The sequence below is a fragment of the Prionailurus viverrinus genome, chromosome C1 (assembly GCF_022837055.1).
Source record: "Prionailurus viverrinus isolate Anna chromosome C1, UM_Priviv_1.0, whole genome shotgun sequence".
Taxonomy (NCBI): domain Eukaryota; kingdom Metazoa; phylum Chordata; class Mammalia; order Carnivora; family Felidae; genus Prionailurus; species Prionailurus viverrinus.
Genome location: NC_062568.1, coordinates 136,828,568 through 136,856,486, shown reverse-complemented (window position 1 = coordinate 136,856,486; position 27,919 = coordinate 136,828,568). Strand labels below are relative to the sequence as shown.

The following is a 27,919-nucleotide window of genomic DNA, read 5'->3' as shown; positions in this document are numbered from 1 at the left end:
TGGCCACGGTATGTCAGGATGTGTCAGTACTCCTAGAACCTGAGACTTTTCTATTTCTGAATTATCTTTCCTGATAATTGGGCTGGATCCTTAACCTCACGGTTCACTATTCTTTAGCAAAGAATCATTCCCGGGCTTTATTTCTGTAACCGCTCTTTTAACCTAGGAGAGAAAACCCAACCCTATCGCGCAAGCGCTCAATGGCTGATGCCGCGGCACCGAGGCCTTTACAGTGCGCATGAGCAACTAGAAGCAGCTAGGCGGGAAGTGTTGCGCAGGCGCTTTTGGCAGAGTCGCTAGGTGGGGATCTCTTGGCAGCGGCGACCCAGGCAGCTGGGGAGCCACAGAAGTCGTATTCCCTTAAACTGTGAGTTTCCGACGGTTTGTTCCATGGCGCGGGATTCTGAGGGACTAGAAACGAATTCTGGATCGTGACTTCGGTCTTGTCTCAGCGCAGTAACCCATCCTCCCACCCCTTGTTCGGATCCCGCTGACCCACGGCGGGAAAGTCATGCGCCTGCGCACTAAGCATCCCGTTGGGTCTCGGGTCTGAAGGAGGAAGGTCCTTCCCCGCTGAGCTCGCGGCCGGTGCTCCCAGAAGGATCCCATTCATTCCCTCTTTCTCTCCCCTCCGCTGATGGCTAGTATCGGATCAGTTCTCCATCAACTTGCATGGGGCCTTGAGCGAACCTCCTGTCCCTCCTTTTCAGTACTCATTCCTCCTTAATTTCCCTCAGGTCAAACCGCTCTCCCCATAAGGCCTACCGTACCCGCCCCTGCTCCCCTATTCTCCAGCTGGCTTGTGTCCCGTCGCGCTGCCGCCCCAGTTACCGCCACCACCCTTCGCTCCACCGCCGGTCGCCGGCCGCCGAGGCGGCTCCCCTGACTAGAACATTTTCCCCTCGCCCCCCCCCCCCCCCCCCCCCCGCCTGTGTTGCTGTAAGGTAAAAGGGAAGTAATTGTAATCCTTAGAAATGGCCCACAGTTTTACCCCCTTTGGGGATTTAGACATACGGTGCGCTTTTAAATATCTGCCCCTGTGGGGACTGGCGTTTTTTTACTGCTTGGTTCAGTGAGTGATTTAAACTTCTCATCTTCTCCAGTTTTCTAATTTTCACAGCTGCTTTGCTCCCCCGGTGGACATGACCCCTTAGCTGGCATTTTGCATCCCAGTTGTTTTGTGATGGAGGCATCTTTGGGGATTCAGATGGATGAACCAATGGCTTTTTCTCCCCAGCGTGACCAGGTTCAGGCGGATGGCTCGTTAAAAAAACATGAGCAGAATTTTAAACTACCAGGTATGTGTTTAATTCCAAGGATGTGCAGGCAACAATTCTGTGATTTCGGTTATTTTTTTTAAAAGGAACTTCCCGAATGGTAAAGTGAGTTGTATGTTTACATGGGAGTGTTTTACATATCAGTAAAGCTTCCTGAGGTCTAGATTTAGGGTTGGATTGCATTTTAGAAGGATTGTAATCCATCCATGTCATTTTACAGAAGTTGCTAGAGTCTAAACATTGGTGGTTATCCAAGAACAGTTTGTTGATACCCAAACTAGAATTTCTTCTCCCAGATCTCTGTTCTTATCTGTCTTCATATTGCATTAAACTTGGATTTAGAAGTCGACGATGGAGGAATTTTCACTTGAAGTATTGAAAAGCAGAATTCACTGACAAATAAATAATGAAATATATGTAGCAGTACAAAAGCACTGTATCTCAGTGTACATCTCAGTGTTGTTTGACCTTAACCCAGACCCTGAAGTGAGGAGAGGGTCAAACAGTACCTGATCTTATACACTAAAATGTGTGCACCTTCATTCCTGCTCTAGCAGTGCCTGGGATATAATAGGCATTTAATAAATATTTGTTAAATAGAGGAGTTCCAGGTGACCATTTCCTTTTTCCTAAAAGATAGCTAAATCTTCTTTTCCATCTTTGTTTTAAGCATGTTTTGCTTGTCCAGAAGATACTAATTTTGACCTTCTATCCACGAGATCTATTTATCCACTACAAAACAGACCTTAACAACACTCTAGAAAAATGATATCACATGCTTTTGCTTTCTGACTAAAACTTAAACTCTTCTTTGGTGTCAAAATGAGTACCCTTTCTAATGTCCCAGTTGTTCCAGTTGCCTGTGCTTAAAAACTCTAGAGTTGTCTTCGACTTAATGATTTATATTTGCTTCTCATAAGAAATTATCCAACTTTATCTTACTTCTTTTTTAATATGTATGGCATTGCTTCTTATTCCTACTTCCACCACAGTAATCTGTTCTCTTACACCATGCTCCTGAATTACAATGAAGTTTCTTACCTAAACTGCCTGCTTTCACTTCTTTTCCATCCTCCAGTTCATTTGGTACACTGCTACTAGAATAATCTTAAAATGCCACTTCATCCAGTTTCATGGTTGCTGTCCCTCTTCCATTTGTCCTGTTCTTCACAATTCAGCTTTCTCCTGTGTCATTGGACCCATAATACAATAACAACAGTCATTGTGTTAACCTTCTTGTATCTTTTAGCACTCTGTGTATTTTGTCTTTTCATTTATACTGTAAGCTCCTTGAAGGCAGTATCTCCTATAGCTCCTGGTGTATCTTGTGCTTTAGGCAGAGTGTATGAACAGATGAATCCGACATGGCTTTAGCATTATGTTCAGGTGAAAGCTACTATTCTAATATTCTGAAAATCTGGGAAATAAAGAGTAAAGTGAATTATAGTCTAAATTTCTAAAGTTTTGTGACTTTTTTGTAACAGAACATTGAACCTTATAAGCAGTACCTTTAATAACTCATAAAACATGCTGAAATCTTATTCATACTTATTTTTAATATGATGCTTAGTAAAAGCTAAGGTTATATAAACAATAACTTCAGTAAGGAGTAAAGCTAATGATATCCAGGCCCATAACTGTCTCATGAGCTAATATGATTCACTTTCTCTTGATGGAATAACTTTTGAATGGTAGGACCTTTTTGGATATCTTTGTATTCCCAGAACCTAATAGTATCCAGCACAGAGTAGGTGCTTAAAAATACATGAATGAATGGTTTAAGGCAAGGATATAAAGTAAAATACTTAGTGTAATGGACGAATAACATGGCCCTTTGTTTTAGGATATGTCAGCTTTTGTAGCTCTTTTTTTTTTTTTGATAAAAAGTGTATGTGATTATTGATGAAAATTTAAAAAGTGTAGAAAACTCAAATAAGGAAATAACGTCTAAATTTTATACATTATTATACAAATATTGCCCCGTTGACCTTCTGTTACAGTCCTTTAGTCATCCTGTGCATAACGAGATACATTTCAAACAAACAAAACTAAATTAGGATCATAACCAACTTATTTCTAGTCTTTATTTTTTACTTAGCAATATGTAACTTGAACATTTCTTATGTAAATTATCTACAGCTTGGTTTAAGTTGACTGGCTAATGTTTCATTGCATAGTATGCTACAATTTATTTAATTACCCTTTTTAGTAAACCTTTAGATTGTTTTCCATTTTTTCCTATTAAGAAAAATGCCACAGTGAACAAAATACTGGGCATAATATTGTATCTCATGTTTACTTTCCTCTGTATTGTTGAACTATACTATAAGTTGCGCTTGTGATGTGTTATATGGATGCTCTTAGTTCTTGCTACTAAAATGGGTTATAGTATGATTTGTGTGGGACAGATCCAGTTTATGCCTGTTGTCACATTGTAATTGTTATTAGTGTCCCCTTTCACTCAAGAGTGCCTAAGTTTGGGCTAAATTATATGATCTTCCTAGCTTAAGAGATGTAAGTCAGTACACAAAGCTTCAGAATAAGCGTCACATATATTCCTAGAGTGGCAGTTTTACTCCACTGTAAGTAATTGAAAACATTTTGTTTATATGATGAATATTAAATATTATGTGCAATTACTTTTCTAGGTGCTGGAATAAATCAGTGCATAAAATAGACAAAAATCAATGCCCTCAATCTACTGGAAAGATAGATGATAAAAGAAATAATATGTTCAAAGGTGGTTAGTATTGTGAAGAAAATATAGAAGGGAAGTGGAGATAGGAAGTGTTGGAGTAGGAGATTGTGATTTTTAAGAAGTGTATTTGGGGGCGCCTGGGTGGCGCAGTCGGTTAAGCGTCCGACTTCAGCCAGGTCACGATCTCGCGGTCCGTGAGTTCGAACCCCGCGTCGGGCTCTGGGCTGATGGCTCAGAGCCTGGAGCCCGTTTCCGATTCTGTGTCTCCCTCTCTCTCTGCCCCTCGCCCGTTCATGCTCTGTCTCTCTCTGTCCCAAAAATAAATAAACGTTGGAAAAAAAAAAAATTAAAAAAAAAAAAAAAAAGAAGTGTAATTGGCCAGAGAAGACTTCAGTGTGGTAACATTTGAACTAAGACTTGAAGGTGGTAAAGTGATAAGCTACATAGATATATGGGGGAGAGCATGCCAGGCAGAGGAAACAGCAAGGGAGAAGGCCCTGAGATGGGAGTGTGCCTAGCATTTAGGAATAGCAAGGCCTTGTCCAGGTCCTTGTCACTGGAGGCTGGAGAGTGATGGGAGTGATGGCAAAGAGAGGTATGAGGAGAGGAGGTAGTTGCTTCACCTTTATATGAAGCAAGCTGTGAAACTCTTACTAGGTTTGAGCAATAGTGACATGGTGACTTAGCTTTCTCAGGATCACTCCGGGTACTATGTTACGAATAGATGGTACAGGCCAGCAATGATGAAAGTTGAGAGCATAGTATTAAAGCCACTTGGATATGTTATGTAGCAGGAAAAATATTTTTCCTTAAAATTTCAAAATGGAAGCTTAGACCTTCATGTCTAAAGTATAGGCATTTAGGGGTGCCTGGGTGGTTCAGCTGGTTAAGCATCTGACTCTATTTTGGCTCTGGCAGCACAGAGACCTGCTTGGGATTCCCTCTCACTCCCTCTCTGCCCCTCTCCCACTGGCACATACTCTCTCAAAATAAATAAACTTTAAAGAAGAAATAAAGTATAGGCATGTAAATGTTTTTGGCTTGTAGACTTTTCAGGATCTTCCCCCTGATGCTCAAAGTATATATTCATTCTCGTCTCTGCCTTTAGTAGTGTTTTCTGTCATTTAACATTAATGTTCTCTTTTGCTATTTACTCTCATCTCCTTCAGAAATGAGGATTTTGCATTCAGTTTGGTTGTCAGAAAGTTTTACTGTTGTTTGAAAATGTCAGAGTTGTTCTGTAGTGACAGGAAACTAATATAAACATATTTTGAGTTTTGTAAAAATACGTAAGTGCCTAGCAAGTTAGTAGTGGCATGAAAACACCTTGAGCTTACATAGTCCTTCACGTGGCTTGTGTATTACAGTAGTTCCTTATTACATGTATTTCCTCTCTGGTGATTTCTAATAGTTAACCAGTGTCTCTATTACTGACTGCCAGCTCATGCTAATACAAAGGGAAGTTCCAAAACATAGAACTCAAAGGAAAATTCATCTAATATAACCCCTTTGATTTTCAGGTTAAGAAAATGAGTATTAATGTGGTTTAATGATAGGAGTTGAATCTGGGCTTTCTTCTATTTCAGCACCCAATAGTACCTTCTGTAATAATGGAAATGTTTCTATGTTGTCACCTATAGCTAATACGACAGGAAATTTTTAATTTTTAAAAATTTTAATTTATAAATTTAAGGGGCACCTGGGTGGCTCAGTCGGATAAGCGTCCAGCTTCTGCTCAGGTCATGATCTCACAGTTCCTGAGTTTGAGCCCTGCATTGGACTCTCCATTCTCAGTGCAGAGCCTGCTTCAGATCCTTCCTCCCTCTCTTTCTGTCCCTCCCTGCTTGCGCATGTGCACTCTCTCAAAAATAAACATTTACTATAATAATAATAATAAAATCCTTAAAAAATAAATTTAGTTACATGAAACTAGAAGACAGCACAACTCTGTATCATATGACTACAGAGCTTTTAGTATTCTCATATATACACACACACAACAAAACATCCACACAAACACTTCAATACATTTTGTAGTAAAGAGACTACAAATAGGGTTCTTCACATTTCATTGTATATAAATACCATTGATTAAAAAAAAAATTTTTTTTTAAGTTAGTTTATTTATTTTGAGAGAGAGAGGGCACAAATAGGGGAGAAACAGAGGGAGGGAGAGAATCCCAAGCCCAAGATGCAGGGCTTGAACTCATGAATCGTGAGATCATGACCTGAACTGAAATCAAGAGTCAGATGCTTAACTGACTGAGCCACCCAGGTGCCCCTAAATACCATTGATTGTTAGATAACCCCATTTTATCTGCTGCTCAGAAATGCTGCCAGTTATACTATGACACAGTGCTTTCTTATCACCTAGAATTTTTTATTTTATACTTTTTGAAAGAGTTCTTTTGGATGTAATTAGACAAATAATTGTATATCTCAGGTACATAATTAAAAAGGAAATTAAATATTTAACATCTTTCTTTTCTGAGTCACTTTGAGTATAGTCACATTGACACCCCATTTTCCCCCTCATAATGTTCTCTATACGTTAATGATGCAGAATTTCTTTGAAGAGTTCATTTTTTTTTTTTAATTTTTTTTCCAATGTTTTTTATTTATTTTTGGGACAGAGAGAGACAGAGCATGAATGGGGGAGGGGCAGAGAGAGAGGGAGACACAGAATCGGAAGCAGGCTCCAGGCTCTGAGCCATCAGCCCAGAGCCCAGTGCGGGGCTCGAACTCACGGACCGCGAGATCGTGACCTGGCTGAAGTTGAACGCTTAACCGACTGCGCCACCCAGGCGCCCCGAAGAGTTCATTTTTTAATTACCATTTGTTAATGCACTCATAAGAGCCCAATTATGTGGAGCTGGCCTACATTTGATTCTGCTTCATCACCTTTACCACTTTTACCTACAACCGTTTGCTCTTAAAGGGTTAAATGTGAATGCTCTTTTATGATTTCTTAGATTTTCGTCAAGTCACTGATACCTGTTCTGTAAGTATTGATACTGGCTGACAATAATTGTAAGTTGCATCCCAATTTCAGAGTTTTTAAAATTGTGTTTCAGAATCAGGGACATGTAATATAAAATTGAATATATCATTTTTATTACCCTTTCATGGTGCCTTTCCTGTGACACCGGAATTTGAAGCTGGTTGGAATTGACACCCATTAAGAAAGATTATAATCGACTATGGCAAGAGTGACTGCTAGAGGCTGGCTTTTTCCCCCTGGCTTTGGTTTTGGTTTCTAGAGTGAAGTAGTGTGTTAGCGTATAGTGAGGTAGCTGCTACTGTCTTGACTTCTTCACTCTTTTGTAACGTCTAAACTTTTGCTTTTTTCCCCTTCAGCTATCTCTGAATGCCCATAATGATAGTAATAATTCATTCACTGAACAAGCATACCAGGCACTGTTCTAACTAGGAGCTGAGTGTACTGTGGTGAATTATGCACACAGGGAACTGTACTGGTGGAGCTTATGTTCTAGTGGGAAGAGGCAGAGAGCAAACAAATAAACAGGATGATTTTATAGTGGACAAGCACTCCAAAGACAATAAACAGGGTAATGAGAGGAATGCTGTTTTAAATAGGATATCAGAGAAGAACTGACCTTTGAGCCAGCCACATGAAATAATAAGGGAAAAAGATTTCAAGTAAAGGGTAAAGCAAAAGTGCTAAAGAAATAATGTTAATAACTACAACAGTAAGAATTACCACTTTTATTTAATATTTGCTATGTGTCAGGCATTGTGTTAAAAACTTCTTAATGTATATTATTTAATTTAATCCTCACAGTATCTCAGTGGCATGGGTACAGTTATTACCCCTTTTCTGTGGTTGGGGAGACTAAGGCTCAATGTAATAAGCTGTGTGCTCAAGGAAAGTCGTACCTAGTCTGGTAAATAATAGCCAGGATTTTAATTTAGTCCTCTCATCTCCAAAACTGTTACTCATAATTACCGTTCTAGTATTGCCTCGTGTATTGAAACCCATGAAGCTTCTCCAGTTCCCCATGAAGTAGATGGGAAAGTAAGTTCTTCCCATTTCCTTAGATGGATTGATACAGTGGAAAGAATACTAGATCTTCTTGGACTAGATCTTGGCTTGTTAGTTTCCAGCTCTTAATGTTCTTCTTCCCCCTCAAATTCATCCTCTACTTGTCATCTTCCTGCTTAAAAGTTTTCCATGGCTTTCAATTGCATTCTTTCCCTCTCCCTTCTTCAGCCACATTGAATTTCATTACCTCCCTCACCGACCTCTCCCCTTGGATAAAATAATCCATGCCTTTTTCTTTTTCCATGCCTTTGTGTACATAGTTCCTTCTTCGTAAAATGCCTTCATCCACTTTTTCTACTTGGTGAGTGCTTCAAAACACAGCTTAATTGTCACCTGGAGCTTGCTGTGTTCATTCCCCTCCCCTTCCTTATATCTAGTAACATATGCATTCTCATTCTTGTATTATTATAGTTACTGTCTTGTATTCAGAGCTTTTAACACCTGACTTTTCCACTAGACTAAACTCTTAGAGAACAGGAGTTGCACCAAATTTGTTAATTTTTTTTTAACATTCCCATCGCTGAGCATTTTTAAAAAATTTATTTATTTTGAAAGAAAGAGTGGGGGAGGGGCAGAAAGAGAGGGAGACAGAGAGAGTCCCAAGCAGGCTCCCCAGTGTCAGCATGGAGCCCAATTCGGGGCTCAATCCCATGAACTGCACGACCATGACCTGAGCCGAAATTGAGAGTCAGACACCCTACCAACTGGACCACCCAGAGGACCCTGAGCACTTTTTAAAACACAGTTGTTTGTTAAAAGGACACATAATTTCACTTTCCTAAATAGGGTTTTCTTATCTGAAAATCAGGATAATTCCTGTTTTGCCAGTATCCCAGTGCTGTTGTGAAGATCTGAAAAGATAATACATGTGAAAGTGGTTTGAAAATGTCTTAAACCGTTATATACATTATTTACATTATTACTATTATAACTTAAAAAGTAGCTGATGTTTGTCTTAGATACTGTAATAAAATCCAATAACTCTTAAGTATGTAGTTTTCTTTTATATCCAGTAGTTTATCACATTTGGTAATACTGCCTTTCTTATTTTAACCATGTATATTTTTGTAAAGAGTTTATATGTATTTAAAAGTAGCAGTTTATCTTATCTCGTCTCAAGGATAAAGGATACTATTGATAATTGGGATAGTTGTTTTTTAAAAAATATTTTTAACATTCTTGAGAGCTTTGGTAGAATTTCTCTCTGAGGGTACACTGTGAATACTCAATATATAAAACTTTCCCAAGCTTGTAAGATTTTGTATCTTTTGGGAAGAGAAATAGTTTTCAAGAAGATTACATTGTGTCCTTGTCATGCCATCTAGTGATCACAGCACAAATTGTTTAGTTATTTTTTAAATTAAGCTTCTTTGTTGTGTTGTACTCTATGCAGTGACAGTGTATCTGTTAATATAATTCTGAGTAATAGAAATTTGATGTGTGTGATTCTGGGACTTAACAGTTTTATGTTTTTTCAAGAAGTGTGTTACAGCAATTTAACAGGGTTTTAAATATTTTTGTCATGAATTTAAAGTTTATTATAGCTACTTTTTAACTTTTTAATTACATTTTAGAATTTATTTCATTGAGGTTTTTTAACTTAAAGTATAAAATATACTTTCATTAATTATAACTATAAATTCTTTTTCCTTGATAGGTGTTAAAAAAGATATTGAGAAGCTTTATGAAGCTGTACCACAGCTTGGTAATCTGTTTAAGATTAAGGACAAAATTGGAGAAGGTAACTTAGAGATCTACTTTATTTATAAGTTTTTTTCCCTTATGTTTTGCTTTGTATAATCTTGATTTTCATTACTATTTCCTTTTGAAAAGTATATACTTTTTAAAATAATAAGATCATGGTCATATTACTAATTATGACATCAGGTTTTCTTTTTCCCCTGGAAAGAATGAAAGAATAAATATTTACAGTAAAATGAATAGTCCTATTTTAATCTTTATGCTGTTATACCGTTAAAAGTGTTGATACACTAATGTATTGTTAAGGATAATTATTGAAAATGAAGAATTTAAGATTCATGTGGAGGAATTTGATCAAGGAAAGTCCTCCTTTTTCTTTCTCTGTTGTAGTCAGGTAGAACTGTATGTTGAAACAGAGAAATCTAAGGTGACAAAATGATGGAAATCAAGTGGTAACAATATTTATAAGATGGTCAGTATCGACATAAATGTCATTGAGAGACTGGCAGTCTTGTTGATTAAATGAAGGGTGAATTTATCAGATGTGAAGTGAATGAGAAGGTAAAAGATAATAAAAGGTTTTGGTGGCTATGTTAGGAAATGCCTACGTAGTTAAAAACAAAAAAGCTTCCATATTTACTTCATTGTTTGCTTTTCACAATGAGAAGTGTCAAACACAAAGAAGCCTAGGTCATTGGGCAAAAAAATTAGAAGGTGAGATGTTTTGGGATGTAAGAAGCAGATCTTTACATCTTTACCTTTTTTGAACACTGACTTAGTGTTCAAAAATTTTGCTCTGGAAAACACTGCTGTCCTCCTAACATTAATAGCTATTCCCGGAGAGGGGGAGGGGAGAAGGGTGTTCTAAGGCTAAATAAGTTTGGAAAATGTAGTATGTGTGGCTCCCTTTTGGTTATTTGTGAGGTACTTAAACACACAAAGCACACAAAGCTCTAGCTTTGGAAATTTTTGTAGTAAAGAAATTTATCAATTTGTTTTAACTCACTTTTCTCAAATCTAACTGACCACCAGCTCTTTTATTTTTTCTATTTAGTTTAATGCTAAATTTAAAAGCCCAGGTGGTTTTGTAGTTTTTTTCCCCCCAAGACTATTAACAAGTCTACTTCTAACAGACCTGTATCCAACTCTAAAGGAAGTAATTTCAAATGACAATACTATAGAAAAATACTTGCTAGAATGGATCATGACCATGGAAATATTTTATGCTAACCCAGGCAGATTTACTGTAGAGCTTTTGTAAATTAATATATCCCCTAAAGAATTGAAGACAGTTAAGAATTTATTAAAAATTGAAAGTCCTATTTTTAGATGTTTTTGCTTTTCATGTATAATATCTTTAAACATATTAATGATAGATTAGGATAATTTCATGGGCTCCAGTTTTAGGATCTATTTTAGCATTGTTTCATTAACATTTTTAAAAACCAAATATTGAAAAATTGAATACATTGTTTTACAGGCACTTTTAGCTCTGTTTATTTGGCCACAGCACAGTTACAAGTAGGACCTGAAGAGAAAATAGCTCTGAAACATTTAATTCCAACAAGTCATCCTATAAGAATTGCAGCTGAACTTCAGTGCCTAACAGTGGCTGGGTATGCATTATCTTTAACTGAACTGCCTGTGTATTTAAGATTTTTAAGCGGATATCTAACAGGGGTGGTTAGATTGTCCGTGAATTCAATATATTTTTCAGTCAGGAGTCTGCAGTTTGGTAGCACTTTCCCCCTCTAATGTTGGGATGGTTAATTAAATTTATATTTTTAGAATGGATTATCCTTGAGGCTCAGCTTGACTTCCTGTTCTCTGACCACTTCTTTTTCTAATCTTCCTGCCAAGTCAAACGGTGGTCTAGATATTTTTTTAAAATGTAGGGAACTCCTATTTCACATCTCCCCAGCTATTGACAGCCCCATCTCATATTTTATTTTGAACAGCAGAATCATCTGGCATGACTTTCCCATTGGTCTTTCTCTTCTAGGTCATTCCTATCACCAAACATACATGATCTAGTATTTCTTATCCCCCTGTACTGCCATCCCTCTTCCAGCTGTTTCATCATTTCTTTGCTGCTCTTCCCAGCCAGACCTCTCAAAAATGATCTATACGTACTATTTTCACTTCCATACCCTACCTTCACTACTCTCACCGTGTGTCTACTTTTCTCTATACTAAACTGAAACCACTTTAGATAAGAGTCCACTGTGACTTCCATCTTGCCAGTTTCTTTTTCTGTTCACATGAACCCTAGGCAGAGTTTAACATAATTGATTTGAACCAATGTCTTTTGACTTCTATACTGTCACATACTTCTTGTTTTCTTCCTGCTTTATTTGGCCTTTCATTGTCAATATCTTTTGCCAGTTCTTCCTCTTCTACGTGACATCTAAATGTTGGAGTTTCTTGGTGCCTTATCCTAGGCTCTCTTGCTCTGTACTCTTCCCTGGGTAGTATCATGAATTTCCATGTGGCTTTAAGTGTATGATAGTGATTCCCATAAGTGTATATCTTGCCTCAGACCTCTTACCTGCAGATTTGTATATACCCACCTACTGATTTGACATTTCTACTTGAGTACCTAATAATTATCTCAAACCTAATGTGCTGAAAATTAAATTTTAATACTCCTTTGCCTGCCAAAACCCCCACAAAAACGCCTACTACAACAGCCTGTTTTCATCTGCTCATCTCAGCCTCCATCATCAAGTCCTGGCTATTTTTGCCTCCAAAATATATCTAAAAACCCATTCATACCTATTTTCTCAACCACTACCTCAGACCAAACCTAGATTACTACAATAGCCTGCTTCTTCTCTTTCCCCCTGAATCCCATGGTCACAGAACAGCTAGAGTAATCTTTGAAATATAAAAATTTGTATGTATGTAATATAAATTGTATACTGTTATTTCCCCCTCTTAAAATCCTTCAGTGGTTTCCCAGTATTCTTTGAAAAAAAAAAAATCCAACCTTATATCATGCACTCTTCCCACCTCCCTCTCTGTGCTCTAGTCACTTTAGTTCCCTCAGATTTGTCTCGAGCTTTCTCATGTCAGGGTCACTACCCATTACGGTTCCCTGGTCACTAAGTCCTCTCCCAGTTTTTGCGGACTGATCTTTCTGATCTGAGCAAGCTTCAAAGATGTCATCTGAATTAAATTAGATTCACCTGTTTGTTATTGTCACAGCACCTTTTGATCTCTTTCAAAACCCTCATAATCTGTCCTTTGTTGTCTTGTTTATTATCTGTTACTGTTCATTAGATAGTAAACTCCATGAGGGCAGAAATCATGTTAAGTTTAATTCACCTTCCCATCCCTAATATCTAACATACTGTCTGCCAAATAACCATGCCCAGTAAATATTTATTGAGTGAATGGACAATCCTATTTCTTTGTTTTGCCCCTATGTTTATTAGAGAAGACAAAAGAATGAGATGGCCTCTGTAAGGCATAATTACATACATTCTACTCCCTTGAATAAAATTGTTCCTTTTTCCCTGTTTTAAATATTTTTCTCTACCACTTTTCTATTCCAGGTACTTCAAAAAAAGTTCATGCTAAAAAAAAGTCTTTATCTGATCTTGCTTCCTTTCTAGCTCCCACACTGGTTTTTCTTCTTTTCTTTGCCAGATATTTTAGGCAAATTGTGTGTTCTACTTCCAGTGTATCTTATTTTCCCTTCTTAAGTCCTGTTTGGCCTCTTCCTTTCCACTTAAATTATTCTCAGAAAAATTACCAGTTAATTCCTCTTTGCCAAACTAAAAGCCTTCCCTCAGTCCTTATTCTCTATGACCTTCATACTGATGACTACTTCTTTTAAAACTCCTCATCTGGGTGACATCCCTTTCTGGGCTCTCTGCCCCTTTTTCCTTATTTTGCCCTCCAACTTGGCAATTTTCCAAGGCTCATTTGCTCTTCTCTCTAATCATTTTCACAGCTTTAGGTATCACTTCTCCACAAGCACTGTCACTGACCTCTCACTTCTCACATAAGATTTAGTTCTGTATCTAGAACTTTTTATCAAAAAGAGGGAGGTCTTCGTTTTTGATGCTTCTTTTCCTGATCTCTCTACATTTTTAGGTGGTATCCATGTTGTTCTACTGACTCAAAACCATGTAAAGTTAATTTCTTCATCTTTTATGATGCAGTATAGCATAGTAGTTAAGAGCATAAGACCTAGAGCAAGCTGTGTGGATTCAGATCCTGGCTCCATGACTTACTAGTTTAGTTAAGTTCCTTAACTTGGGGGGAAGTTCCTTAACCTCTCTGTGCCTTAATTTCCTTAATTGTAAAAAAAGGGGGGGAGGAAATAATAGCACTTTCCTCATAGGGCTGTTGTGAGGATTAAGTGAATTAGTTAATAGATGTAAACTGCTTACTTAGATCAAAGCTTGGCAAATATAGTGAATGCTCAATAAATGTTAGCTATTATTTTTTAATTAACTTACTCATTACTGTTGCCATTTTATCTGCTACAAAGGCTTATTAATTCATTATTGTTTTTCATCTTGTCCTTCTCATTCTGTTACTTCCCCAATTAAAACTAATGATCTCATGTTTGAATTACTATACTAACCTCATAAATGGTGCTATTTTTGTACAAGTCAGTTAAACATGTATACTGTCATACAAGAGCGTAGTTTTAAGTAGTTTTCCAGCATTTTACGCATAGCTAAAGTTGCATTTTTAAAGAAACTTAGCATAAGGTTTCATTTCATTTGACCTTTCCCTTAAAGTTCATTATGCATTTTTCCACTAGGGGGCAAGACAATGTCATGGGAGTTAAATACTGCTTTAGGAAAAATGATCATGTGGTTATTGCTATGCCGTATCTGGAGCATGAGTCCTTTTTGGTAGGTTTTAATACTTACTGACTTTTTATTGGCTAAATATTTAATTGAAAGCAATTTTATGATCTTATTCATAACTTTATTTTAGGACATTTTGAATTCTCTTTCTTTTCAAGAAGTACGGGAATATATGTTTAATCTGTTCAGAGCTTTGAAACGCATTCATCAGTTTGGTATTGTTCACCGTGATGTTAAACCCAGCAATTTTTTATATAATAGGCGCCTAAAAAAGTAAGTATGAAAAGTTACTAGAAGATATTTACACTTGAATGAATTTGTGCTATGGGGTTCACCTGGGAGATAGAGAACATACTATAACAGCCATGCACAGATTTTTTTGTTTTAAATTTTCATTGTGGTTGGAGAATGGAAATACAGTGAAACAAAAGATAAAATTATATTAGTAAAGCAGTGTCCATTATTAGATACACCATGGTTCAGTGGAAATAGCACTTCGCTAAAATAAACTTAAAAACGGTATAGGCCTTTTGGGGTGTCTGGGTGGCGCAGTCGGTTAAGCGTCCGACTTCAGCCAGGTCACGATCTCGCGGTCCGTGAGTTCGAGCCCCGTGTCAGGCTCTGGGCTGATGGCTCAGAGCCTGGAGCCTGTTTCCGATTCTGTGTCTCCCTCTCTCTCTGCTCCTCCCCCGTTCATGCTCTGTCTCTCTCTGTCTGAAAAATAAATAAACATTGAAAAACAACACAAAACAAAACAAAACAAAAAACGGTACAGGCCTTTTTAACTTTCACATTTCTCTTATCTCTGGGCTTCATGAGGGAATTAGAGCACATGATAGCCAATTTCCTGTTTCAACACTGAAGTTCTGTTATTATGTAAGTTTGTATTGTATATGTTTATATACATATATGTTTTTTATACTGATAGAGGTGTTGTAAAGCTGAAAACCTGGCTTAAATACTGTTTATTACATGATGGATCCTACTGAGAGTGGTAGGAGGTATAGAACTATAACTTCTTGGATTTTACACTTCTGACTTTTCTCTTTAATTTTCTTTAATTGAATCAAGTTTTAAGCCTGTGGTTTTATTTTATTTTTTTCTCTTAAGTTTATTTTTTGAGAGAGAGAGCAAGAATGGTGGAGGGGCAGAGAGGAGAGGGAGAGAGAGAGAATCCCAAGCAGCAGGGAGCCCGATATGCAGCTCAGACCCACAGATCATGAGATTATGACCTGAGGCAAAATCAAGAGGCAGGCGCTTAACCAACCTGAGCCACCCAGGCGCCCCTAAACCCATGATTTTAGTTAATTTTTCTTTTAAGCTTGTTAATTAAAAAGTATCTACTGTGATGCCATCTTAACCATCATAAGAGAACAAAGAATTGGGCTTATATCCTGCAGTCCTTGTCTGTCTCGTCAGCACAGGCCATTGGAGAAAAGGGAGAAAGATTTTTGTGTGTGTATGGGATGTATCATTCCTTAATTTTCAAGCCTAGTTAGCTTTTATATCATTACCTTGGCTATAAACTCATTTTTCTTGTCTTTTTTCAAGAGTGTTATAAATTGTTTTTTTTTAAACGTTTATTTATGGAGAGAGAGAGTGTGGGGGGGAGGGGCAGAGAGAGAGCGGGAAAGAGAATCCCAAGTAGGCTCCCTGCAGGCAGCACTGAGCCTGATGCAGGGCTTAAACTCATGAATGGGGAGATCATGACCTGAGCTGAAATCAAGAGTTGGACACTCAATCAACTGAGCAGGTGCCCCAAGAATGTTATAAATTCTTAATCCCCTAAAGAATTATACTTTTTGTGTAAATATGATTAGGGCATTTTATGATGTTACTATGCTTTAGTTGTTACAAAGAAGTAAAAATGCTTGCTTTTGTTTCTTAGGTATGCATTGGTAGACTTTGGTTTGGCCCAAGGAACCCATGATACCAAAATAGAGCTTCTCAAACTTGTCCATTCTGAAGCTCAACAGGAGAGTTGTTCACAAAATAAATCCCATATAATCACAGGAAACAAGATTTCCTTGAGTGGCCCAGCAGCACCTAAGGAGCTCGATCAGCAGCCTACCATGAAGACCGTGAAAAGGCCCTATACAAATGCACAAAGTCAGATTAAACAAGGAAAAGATGGAAAGGTTCTACCTCTTTTATTTAAGTATTAATACGGTTTTAGAAATGTACTTCTTTATCCAACAGAGGGAGATATAATACCAGGATAATACTTGCAATTAAAAAGTTTGTTTTTACATTTGTTACATATTCAATTGATTAGATTCCACTAAGATTTATAATAGGTCGTTTCAAAACAAATTACTTGGTAGATTTATAATGTCTCTATAATGTTACATTATGTAACAAAAATGGAAAATAATTTTTCCCTGCATGTTATAAAGTTCAGATTAATTATCCTTTTTTAAAGAAAACATTAGTTATAGGGGAAAAATTCTGAAGTGTCTATCTCCATTTTAGCTGCACAGCAAAATGTAACATCCATGCAGGTGGTTTTTAAATTTTTTAGTTATATATATTTGTGGATTATGGTAACAGTTATATGGGTGTTAAGAGTTCTGTCTAGACTATTTTCTCCTTTCACAGAAGTGTTTTGGTGCCTGAGAATGACTTGGATGCAGCGGTTTTTGTTTCATGTCACTTAACTCTTTCAAAACTGGCAGAGTACAGCTGGCAGAAAGTGTTACAGATATAATCCTTATTTTCCTTGTTTTTGTTGGTATTGTAGGAGGGATCTGTAGGCCTTTCTGTCCAGCGCTCTGTTTTTGGAGAAAGAAATTTCAATATACACAGCTCCATTTCACATGAGAGCCCTGCAGTGAAAGTAAGTAATGTAGCTTAATAGTGCAAATCATCAGTCAGTACACTGAAGAGAATTTAGGGATTGGTAGACTAGCATTTATTATTACTCCGTTTTTAAAAGTAGAGTTTTGCTGTGGCAGAAGGTATTACTGCTTTGAGCATCTTGTCAACACTTTTATTTTCTCCAGTTTTTTTCCTGAACTTTTCTGGTGGAATTTTTCATCATTTTTGGTTAGCTGACTGTTGTTGCTGTTTTCTAAAGGAACATTTAGAACATTAAGGCCTTTTCTGTCATTACTAGGATGTGAGCTCCTAATAACTAACACATTTCTGACACACAGTTGATGGTGTAAAGATGTTTATAAAGTTTACAAAATTGTCATCAATATTAAACGGTTTTAAATTGACTTACGATATCCTATAACAGCTAGATAGCATAAGCAACAAATTAAAACTGATTTTAGCCAATGTAATTGTGCAGTTTACAGTTCTGAAATGGAGTTAGACACTAGAACGTAACTGTTATACTTGTGTAACCTATCAGGAAAAATTCTAATAAAGTATAAGTCACATATTTTCCAATTGAGGACTGATTAGTAAATTTTAATACATTTATTCCACAGAAGAAAACTAAAAAGATTTTAAATACTTTAATAGACAACTGTTTACTTACAATCCAACAGCACATTCAGCACTTTTAAAAGTTAGGTTTCTACTGTTACGTTTTACCATGCTAGCATTTGAAGGCATTAGGTTAAATATCACAGAAATAGGAAATGCGACTTTTCTTTTACAGCTTATGAAGCAGTCAAAGACTGTGGATGTACTATCTAGAAAGTTAGCAACAAAAAAGAAGCCTATTTCTACAAAAGTTATGACTAGTGGTGTGATGAGGAAAACTGCCAGTTCTTGCCCAGCTAGCCTGACCTGTGACTGCTATGCAACAGATAAAGTTTGCAGCATTTGCCTTTCAAGGTAATGTGATTTAATGCTGCTACCAAATCATCAGCATGCTGCCAGACATGATTAGAAATTGCATTGATTTGGTGGGCAATTGATTTAGTGCAAGGAAGAGAACAACACGGTTCTGTGAACTACGCAGACACTAATGTGGAGAGGTACGATGATGAGCAAATGATAACTGTTGTCATCTAGTGTTCTTTGACATGAATTGCTCATTGGAAAACACATTTGCTCTTGTATGCAAGTAATTTTGGTGGGGGCGGGGATGGTTTCTTTGGAACCTTGGATTTGCACATTTTACTTGCTGATTTAATCTTTTGTTACCTTATTCCTGCCTGTGTAGAATAATCAGAACCAAATAATAGGGTGTCTCTCTCACTCCCACCTCCTACTCTTAGTCTCATAAATTCCTCCCTTTCTTTCAAAACTTGCATGAGCTTTCTTGAGCCTTTCCTGATTAACTTAAGTATATAAGTCAATAAGTATGTCAAATGAATTTTCTAATATCACTCCAAACAGAAGTGATTTTTATGCCTCTGAATTCTATTGCATTCAATTCTGGTGTATTTTACTTTTCTCTTACGGTTCTTATAATCTGCTACCTCCTTTTACACCTGGAAGTTACCTTAAAATTTTTCTGGAATAAGGCCTGGTAACTTGAGGGGTGGGGAGTGGGGGAGGGACCAGTAGGAAGCAGAATTTAGGATTTTCATCACACTAGATTATGATTTGCTTTATAAATAACTTTTATTTATATAGATATCAAGGCAGAACTTATTGTGAAATAAATAGATAAATGTTACTTTTTGGTCTTAAATAATTAAACTTTAACATAACTAGAAAACTCTTATTTCGTCATCATAAGGCGACAACAGGTTGCCCCTAGGGCAGGTACACCAGGATTCAGAGCACCAGAGGTTTTGACAAAGTGCCCCAATCAAACCACAGGTATGTTGCACTAGAAATACAGAACCCAATAAGAATTGGTTATCCCAGGTATATTTTATTTTATGACCTTTATGTTTTACTAATATTAAGTTTTTCTGCTTTTAATAAGTTATGTAAGTAGTTCTAGCAGTGTGGCAGTCCCATTTTTGAGATAATGCTATTGAAAATTTCTACTCCTAGTGTTGGGTTTGTTTTTGCTTTTTTTTTGTTTTTTTCTTGTAACAGACTTTTTCCTGTACAAGGCATCTTGCTTATCTATTTACAAGATGATTTTGCTACGAATTTTGTTAATGTCATATTTGTAGAGGAAAAATTGTGTTTAGTAGTCTTTGCTAACTTAAGACTTGCAGCGTTTTATCTGTTTGCCCAGTACCCCCCAAAAGTCTTCTGTGCTGCACTGCACATAAGATTGTGTATTTGATTGAAATTATTTTTTGTTATTGTGAAAATACTACAGTAGAATTAAAGAGTTAAAGAGTTTTGAAAAAGGAAAAAAATCTAGAATCTACCAAAGTTGTCATGAAGCCAGAACCCAGGAAAAATCTCATTGAGTAAATGAATCCTGCCATTCCCCTAGATAATGGACTTGAAAGAAATGCATTCGTCCATTGTGTGTATTCTGTACTTGCTAATGATACCAAAAAAAAAAAAATTATCTTCTTATACTCTCAAATAATTGTAACCTGTTGAGCATGATTGTAAATCTTTATATGAGGTATTTTAGGGATATTTATTCCTTTTTGAAGGGAATATGGAAGGAAGTTCATTGAAGAGAAAACCACTGAGAAGAGAACTTAAATTGGAGTAGGTGGTTGGCATTGATGCATGAGCAGAGAATCTGAAGAAACAGCATGGTCTAGTCTAGTCAATAGGAAACAAGTTTAGTGTTGCTAGAATGTAAGATGGAAGTGAAGGAATGGTGAGAAATAAACCTGATAATAGGTAGGCAAGTCAGATCACACATGTTAAACAGCTTGGACTGTATCCTATAGGTGTTGGGAAGTTATTCAAGGGAAAGAGATGGTAATAATTATGTTTTTTAAGTTTATTTTTTAATGTTTATTTATTTTTGAGAGAGAGAGAGAGACAGAGCATGAGTGGGAGGAGGGGCATAGAGAGAGGGAGACACAGAATCGGAAGCAGGCTCTAGACTCTGAGCTGTCAGCACAGAGCCCATTGTTGGGCTTGAACCCACAAACTGTGAGATCATGACTTGAGCCGGTGTCAGCCACCCAGGTGTCCCTTACTTACTTATTTTTGAGAGAGAGAGAGAGAGCACACGTGCACAAGAACAAGGGAGGGGCATAGAGGGGGAGAAGGAATCCCAGGCAGGCTCCATGCTGTCAGCTCAGAGCCTGACACAGGGCTTGATCCCACAAACTGCAAGATCATGACCTGAGCTGATATCAAGAGTCAGATGCTTAACCAGCTGAGCCACCCTGATGCCCTGATAATTATGTTTTAACTGCATTATTCTGGCAGGTATGCAGACAGCATAGGTTTTGGAGAGTTGGGGCCTGCTGTGGTCCAGGTGAGAGATGATGAAAGCCTGAATGAGGGCACTAGTAATAGGAATGAAAAGAAAGGTAAAGGAAAGGCAGAACTTATTGGATAACTGGATGTGAGATTTGGGTGTGGGGTGGTGAAGGAAAAGGCACCCAGGATGTTTATCAGATTTCTAGCTTGGGGGACTTGAATGGGTATCAGTAGCCAAGGGGGAGAATAAAGAAGTAACTGGTTTACAGGGAAAGATAAGGTGGATTGAGGCATAATTGGCTTGAGATATTGGTGGGGACACCAAGATAGAGATGTCCAACAGAGTAAAAGTCAAACTTAGGGAAGTTTAGGCTGGAAATACAGTTAAATGTCATCAGTATATAAAAGATGGTTGAAGCTGTGAAGTAGATGGGGTCAGTCCAGGGAAGAGGTTGGAACTGTGGGGAACCTCAGCCTTAAGGGGTGGGGAAAATGTTGAAGGAGCAGGCAGAGCTACAGAGGGAACAAAGAAAGGCAGGTGATACAATGGCCAAGGTAATGGAGAGCAAGTAACTTGGTGATACTGGGGGGTCAGCAGTTAGGAGAGATGTCCCTAAAAGAAAAATTAGTTTAACATGAACCTGTGCTAGTCTTAATGTTAACTGTCAGAATTCTAGAGATTAAAGATTGTATAGCAGAAGTTAGGGTAAGAACCTGGCTGAAGAAAAGCTTCTAATATTCAATACTTTTCACTAAAATAAGTCACTTTCACTATGGTGCATAATTCTTGAGGAACATCCAGATTTTTCCACATAGCTATTTTTGGATTTCTTTTGATCTTACAAAGTACATATCTACTTAGTGTTTTATAATGATGAAATGTCCTTTTAAACTTACCAACATGTTGCTCAAGAAAGAAAATATTGTATTTTGTATTAAGGATGTTAGACTACGGTTTCTCAATCATGGTATTACACTCTAAGCATCTGAGGAACTTAAAAAATTCTGATGCCTAAGCCCTACTCCATAATTAAGTCAGAATCTCTGAGGGATTGGGCCTGGACATCAGAATGTTTTTTAAGGCTCAAGATTTGCATAGCAAAGGTTGAGAACTATGGATGTAACAATGATGTAAATTGACTACTGATGATAAAGTTATAGATATGGAATTTTTTTTAAAGTTTGTTTTCTGTTACAGCAATTGACATGTGGTCTGCAGGTGTCATATTCCTTTCTTTGCTTAGTGGGCGGTATCCATTTTATAAAGCAAGTGATGATTTAACTGCTTTGGCTCAAATTATGACAATTCGTGGATCCAGGGAAACTATCCAAGCAGCTAAAACTTTTGGTAAGCAGTTTTATATTATAGAACAAAAGAAATGCCTTTTTTAATTTCCTATAAATCAAATTATTAAGAAATTCTCTGATGTTATGTAGAAAATTTCTCTGTTGCTTGAAAACTAATAGCATTGTGTAAGAAAATAATTTATCCATTTTTCTTCTATATAATCATTTAATCTCAGCAAGCACAAAGTGCTATTTAAATATTTTAAAGTTCAACTTTATAATCTTAAAAGGATAAGGAATAAAATCTTAACTCCCTGTAGTTATGGTTTGACTTTATTACATAAATATTTCTAATAGTATATGTTTTAGTTTATTATATGTTTATTAAGCATCAGGTGTTCTTGGGCTTGCCTTAATTGATCTCAGTTTATACTAACAAGTAAACAGTTAATTATGAGACAGAATAATAAGGACTCAGTAGGGAAGATAATAAAATGTGGGTTGTTAGGTTCCTTAGGGTTAGGGGAGCAAGGAAGAGAAATGTGCAGAACACCTTTGCTGATGGAGTATTATTTTAAGCATATAGATAATATGTTGTGGGAAGTCACCTCCTTAGTTACACAAGTTCTTATACTTTTTAAGACTTCATGGGGCACCTGTGAATTCTCTCAACATTGTTCTGGCCAATGACTTTAACTCACATGTTCACCTTGTTTTTATTCTCCATGCACAGTTATAGTTAATATTTTCCAAAGTGGGTGGCTGTGATTGTACCACACAATATAGAATACCCCTGTGGGACAAAATTTCAAACAACCCACTTCGTAAGTAGCTGGGCTGCCCTTGTGCCCAGCTCCAGGATCAGTAGGTCTTAATCGGGTCCATATCAGAATTATCTAAAGAACTTAAATACATATGCCTATCTCACTCTACTCCTTCCTGGGAAATAAGATTCAGGAAAATATGATACATAGGAAGGGCCTAGGCTTGTTAGTTTGGAAAAACAAGTGATTTTAACCAAGAACTACTTCTAAGAACCACTGCAAAAATGATTGCCCCTTACTTAGACACCATTGCTATGGTCTAATCCATCAGAAAAGCTTGGTGGTGGTTATGAAGAAAGCTCCGTGATGGAGGCTTACCAAAAAGTGTTTCTTCAGCAAAGTCAATCCACAACTTCTCACTTTCTTGCACCTAGTATAAGAACATGTTATCAAAGGATAATAGGTTGAAATAATACACATACACAAAGGGAAAATGACCATAAATGGAAAGCAAGATGGATTGATACCTTGGAAATTGTATTCTTACATATGTTTACTCTCAACTGATTGAGAAAACTTTTCGTCTAGTGTTGAAAAACTTCATGAGAAGTTTAGGAAGTTTATCAGAGAATGGACATCAAAACATTTTGTTGAAGAGCTTAACTCTCCCTTATCTGTAGTCAAAGTTATAATGAGGACTAACAATGGAAGCACAACAAGCGATGCAAAAGCATTTAAGGGCAAGTGTCATGATAGCAGGCCTAGGCTTTTAAAGATTTATCATCATAATGTTTGTTCTCAGAAACTAATAATGCCACTTAGTTTTTGTCTTGGTTTATTAGTATGACTTCTGCAGCTGTTTCAGTCAAATCTACTAGAACTTTGGGCTGAATACAGAAGGACTCAAAACTTCAGTAGTCACCTTTGTGTTCTCCTTTATGACCCAAAGAAGTGACTTGCTTGGGATTAGCAGTGAGAGTACTTGTACTTCTCTTGTGTATAACGTGCCTCACTGTCCTCCACACCTAGACCTGGCCCCACTGTGGATTGTCATCAAGGACTCGTTATATCAAATTCAAATGAAGGGCGCCTGGGTGGCTCAGTAGTTAAGCAACTGACTTTGGCTCAGGTCACTATCTCACAGTTCGTGGGTCGAGCCCCACATTGGGCTCTGTGCTGACAGCTCAGAGCCTGGAACCTGCTTCAGATTCTGTGTCTCCCTCTCTCTCTGTTCCTCCCCTGCTCATTCTCTGTCTCTTCTGTGTCTCTCAAAAATAAATAAACATTAAAAAAAATTTTAACAAAAAATTTAAAAGAAAAACCTTGAGCTAAAACAAATGCCTGACACTTGGTCTGTAACAAAATATTTTGATTGAATGTATTATTTTCCCTGAATGAGCCCTCCTTTGATCATGTGAAAAAATTTAAGCATGTTGTATAACTTAGGGAGATATTGTAATACATACTGTTAATTATTTCGTAACTTCAGCATAGCCTATAAATTAATGAATAAAACTATATGACTATTCTCCTCTGCCTATAATTTTCTAGAGAGAATAAGAATGATAAAATAGATTTAGAGTAAAAAAGCATTGCCATGTTGTATCCTGAGCAGACTTAGTTTTTGGTCATTTGTTTTCCTTGGTCTCTTCCCTGCCTGCCACCTCCTCCTCCCTTCTTTCCCTGCCTTAGAACACCCAATCCAGTAGTTAGATCAGGACATGTAAAAGTAACTTTATAGCATCCAGAGCTAGATTGTTTTTTTAACAACCCATGTACCCCAGAAATCTGTATGCTGTGCTACTCCATTGTTTAGAGCCACATTTCTGTTTAATAAGGAAATATATAAGGCAAATACAATACACTTTTGCCTGTTTGTATGCTTAGCTTATTTTTGCCCATATGTGAATAATTCTGTCAGGAAATTGTTTCAGAGACATTTATATTTTTAAAAACTAAGATCTGGCTTATTAACTCATTCAGAAACATTTATTGGGACTTTATGTGGCCCAGGTAGTATTGTTGAATCTGTTCTTCCAGAACTTAAATTCTAGCCGGGGAGACAAATCTGTCAGACAAGTGAGTAGTATTGAGAAAGATAAAAGGAGAAAGGGAGAGAAGAGGGCTCAGCTGTTTCAGATGGGTCGGTCAAGGACCCAAGTATCTGTCAGGATGTGATACTTGAACAATGACCTGAGAGACTGAATAAAGCTTTTTTATCCAGTCCAGCCACCATTAATTGAGGACCTAGTATGTACTAGACATTGTCTAGGCTTTGAGGATTCAAAAGTAAATAAAATAGACCCTGTCTTCAAAGAGCTCAGAGTCTAGTAGGGGAGACAGCTCTACAGTTACAATACAGGCTAACAAAAGTAATAGAAATTTTCAGTTTGCGACACAAGTTTAGAATGTTCAATTCTGTCAGTGTCAGGCCTTACAGAGGCCTGAAGCTGAGTGAGGATATAAGTTGGAGTATCCCAAGCACATGGGGGAGCACAGGGGATCCTAGGCAAAGACAGGAACCATATAGCCAGAGGAATGTAAAAGCTAGGAAGGGGGAGAGGGAACAGGAGCTGCAGCTGAGGAAAGATTACAGAAGGATATGGTGAAGCTGAAGGAGTTGACAGTCAAGTGAGTCCCTTACATAGCTTAGTAAGTCACTGCTTTCTACTTACACCGCCCACTTTATGATTTGACCTTCAACTATGTAGTACAAGACACAAATATTAGCATGTGGTACTCTAGCTCTTATGCAGGGCAAATATATCCCCAAAGCACACAATTGGGCATGGATGTTTCCCATTAGAGAGGCTTCTGGTATACTCAAATAATGTACATGTATTTATTCTTTTTTAGGCAAGTCGATATTGTGTAGCAAAGAAGTCCCAGCACAAGACTTGAGAAAACTTTGTGAGAAGCTCAGAGGTATCGATTCTAACACTCTGAAATTAACAAGCGATGTACAAGGGCCTGCTTCTCGTGACCCAACATTTTCAGAGAAGACTGACCATAAAGTTTCTCACCTTATACAAACACCTGAAGCACAGCATTCAGGAAATTCATTGTATAAAGGAGACAGTAATGGCTGTGGGGGTGGTTTGGATACAGATACTACCAATTTAGCAGGCTGGAATGAGGTACCTGATGAAGCTTATGACCTGCTTGATAAACTTCTAGATCTAAATCCAGCTTCAAGAATAACCGCTGAAGAGGCTTTGTTGCACCCTTTTTTTAAAGATATGAGCTTGTGATTATCGTTCCTTATTTATAATGTTTGCTATTGTGTATTATGAGATGGGGTGAAAAAGAGTTTTTTGTAATAGCCATAAGTTCTTGATTAGAGACCAGGGCAGGATGAATAATTTATTTTAAAATTTTAGTATTTGCTGTCTGGCAAATGCTGAAATACGGACTACGATCAAAGATGCCTAGGATAGTTCTTAGGGCTAACTACATGATCTTTGAGTTAGATCTACCCAAGTAGAACTAGATTTTCAGCTTCCTTAATTACTTGTCACTGCCATATGCAGAGAAGGAAGCTATTTTAGCCTTAGTACATAGAGGTTTGAGGTACAAATCTTAAAATTAATGGATGTGATCTTAAAATTAATGGATGTAATGGGGACTAAATGAGTCAAAAGACTTTATTGGTTTCTTTAAGCAATGAGCTATGTGTACTTTTAGAAAACTCAACCTGGTGTTGGTGCTCTAACCATTCTATAGGTAAAGGCGATCATTTCCTCTTCTAGAGGCATATATTACACCTTTTATGAACACTAAAATAACTAATGAGAAAATGTTGGAGGTAATACCACTTAAAATTGAGTTTATCCATTTTTTAATGTATTTTGTTAAAGTATTTTTTGTGTGAATTGCCACATTAATGGTTTCACTCTTGATTTTCTTGCCTTCTCTACCCACACCTAAATTCTCCCTGAAAATAACATGGTGCTTTCCACAAAGTTTCTGTGTGCTTTGTTAAATATTGCACGTGTTTACAGTTGGGTACTTCATGCATACACGGATTGATTAAAGGAAAGCTGCAGGGCCAAGGTGAAGACTGATAGTCCAAAATGCTTTTATTTTTCTCACCATCCTAGGTGTAATTAGGTAGCTGCTAAAAGGAAAAGTGAATACAGCTTTGAGAATATTATTGGAGAGTCTTTCCTCTGAGTGGAGCCATCAGGATCTCTATATCCTATTATAAATAAGATGCTCCTGCTCAAAGGAGATTGATTACTACAGTCTTGGGCAGATTGGGAAGAGAGATAATGAAGTGGGCAGAGTAGAAGAGGACCAGAGGTAGAGACTTATGAATTACTACATTCCAAAATGATATATATCAGTGACAGCATATCAAACTCTTTGTGGGAAATAAGTTTGGGTGTGTGGATCCACGGAGAAGTTTCCCATTTAGTAAGGATAGAATATAGAAACAGCTTATGGATACAGAACATTCTGTTATTTTGTACATTCAAGTCAGTGTGTCTACCTACTCTGGTAAGTATGGCATATGTTTAGCCATTACCACTGATGTACTCGCTCTTCTCATACTATAATCTTTAAAAAAAAAACCTTGAATGTTCTTGAATTTGTATGTTTAATAAAGTTATTCTTTTCTATTTCTTATGTCAAACTATTCATTTGAAAAATACCTCTTTTTAAAAACACATTTGTCACTGGAAATATTTTCCTCTTGAGACTAATGAATGCTGTCTCTCCAGCAAATAGTAGACAGATTAACAAAAATTGACCTGGCTCAACAAATATATGAAAAATGGAAGTAGATTGTTTTATAGAAAAGGTGCTCATTGACCTCATTTATAGGAAATTTGTCACAAAATAGTACAACAATAAGTCATCTCAGTAACAGAAAGAAGTCTTAGCTAAAAAAAATTTTCTTGGTGTGATTCACAAGTTAACATATTCTAAGAAAATTAACGAAGAAAAATTTAACTACCAAAAGTGCAGGGAAGGAGACATTCTCTAAGAGAATTTAATATCTAAGAAAGAACATTTCAGGGCGCCTGGGTGGCTCACTTGGTTAAGCATCCGACTTCAGGTCATGATACATGGTTCCTGGGTTCAAGCCCCACATC

General features: G+C 37.1%; 1 protein-coding gene across 4 annotated transcripts; it reads left to right on the top strand.

Moving 5' to 3' along the window:
• The first annotated feature begins 262 nt into the window (after positions 1-262).
• CDC7 (cell division cycle 7) lies at positions 263-27,442 on the top strand. 4 transcript variants are annotated; one of them, XM_047871715.1, is made up of 12 exons: positions 263-367; positions 1,104-1,298; positions 9,696-9,779; positions 11,220-11,355; positions 14,520-14,613; positions 14,699-14,841; positions 16,457-16,706; positions 17,309-17,404; positions 18,179-18,357; positions 19,211-19,293; positions 21,968-22,117; positions 25,677-27,442. In XM_047871715.1, the coding sequence occupies exons 2-12, from the start codon at positions 1,184-1,186 to the stop codon at positions 26,069-26,071; spliced, it is 1,725 nt and encodes a 574-aa protein (XP_047727671.1). In that variant the 5' UTR covers positions 263-367; positions 1,104-1,183; the 3' UTR covers positions 26,072-27,442. The 4 variants fall into 4 exon arrangements, with proteins under 4 accessions (XP_047727671.1, XP_047727672.1, XP_047727673.1 ...); XM_047871716.1 differs by having other exon boundaries at positions 287-367; positions 1,121-1,298; XM_047871714.1 differs by lacking the exon at positions 263-367 and adding an exon at positions 472-640.
• The last annotated feature ends 477 nt before the right edge of the window (positions 27,443-27,919 follow it).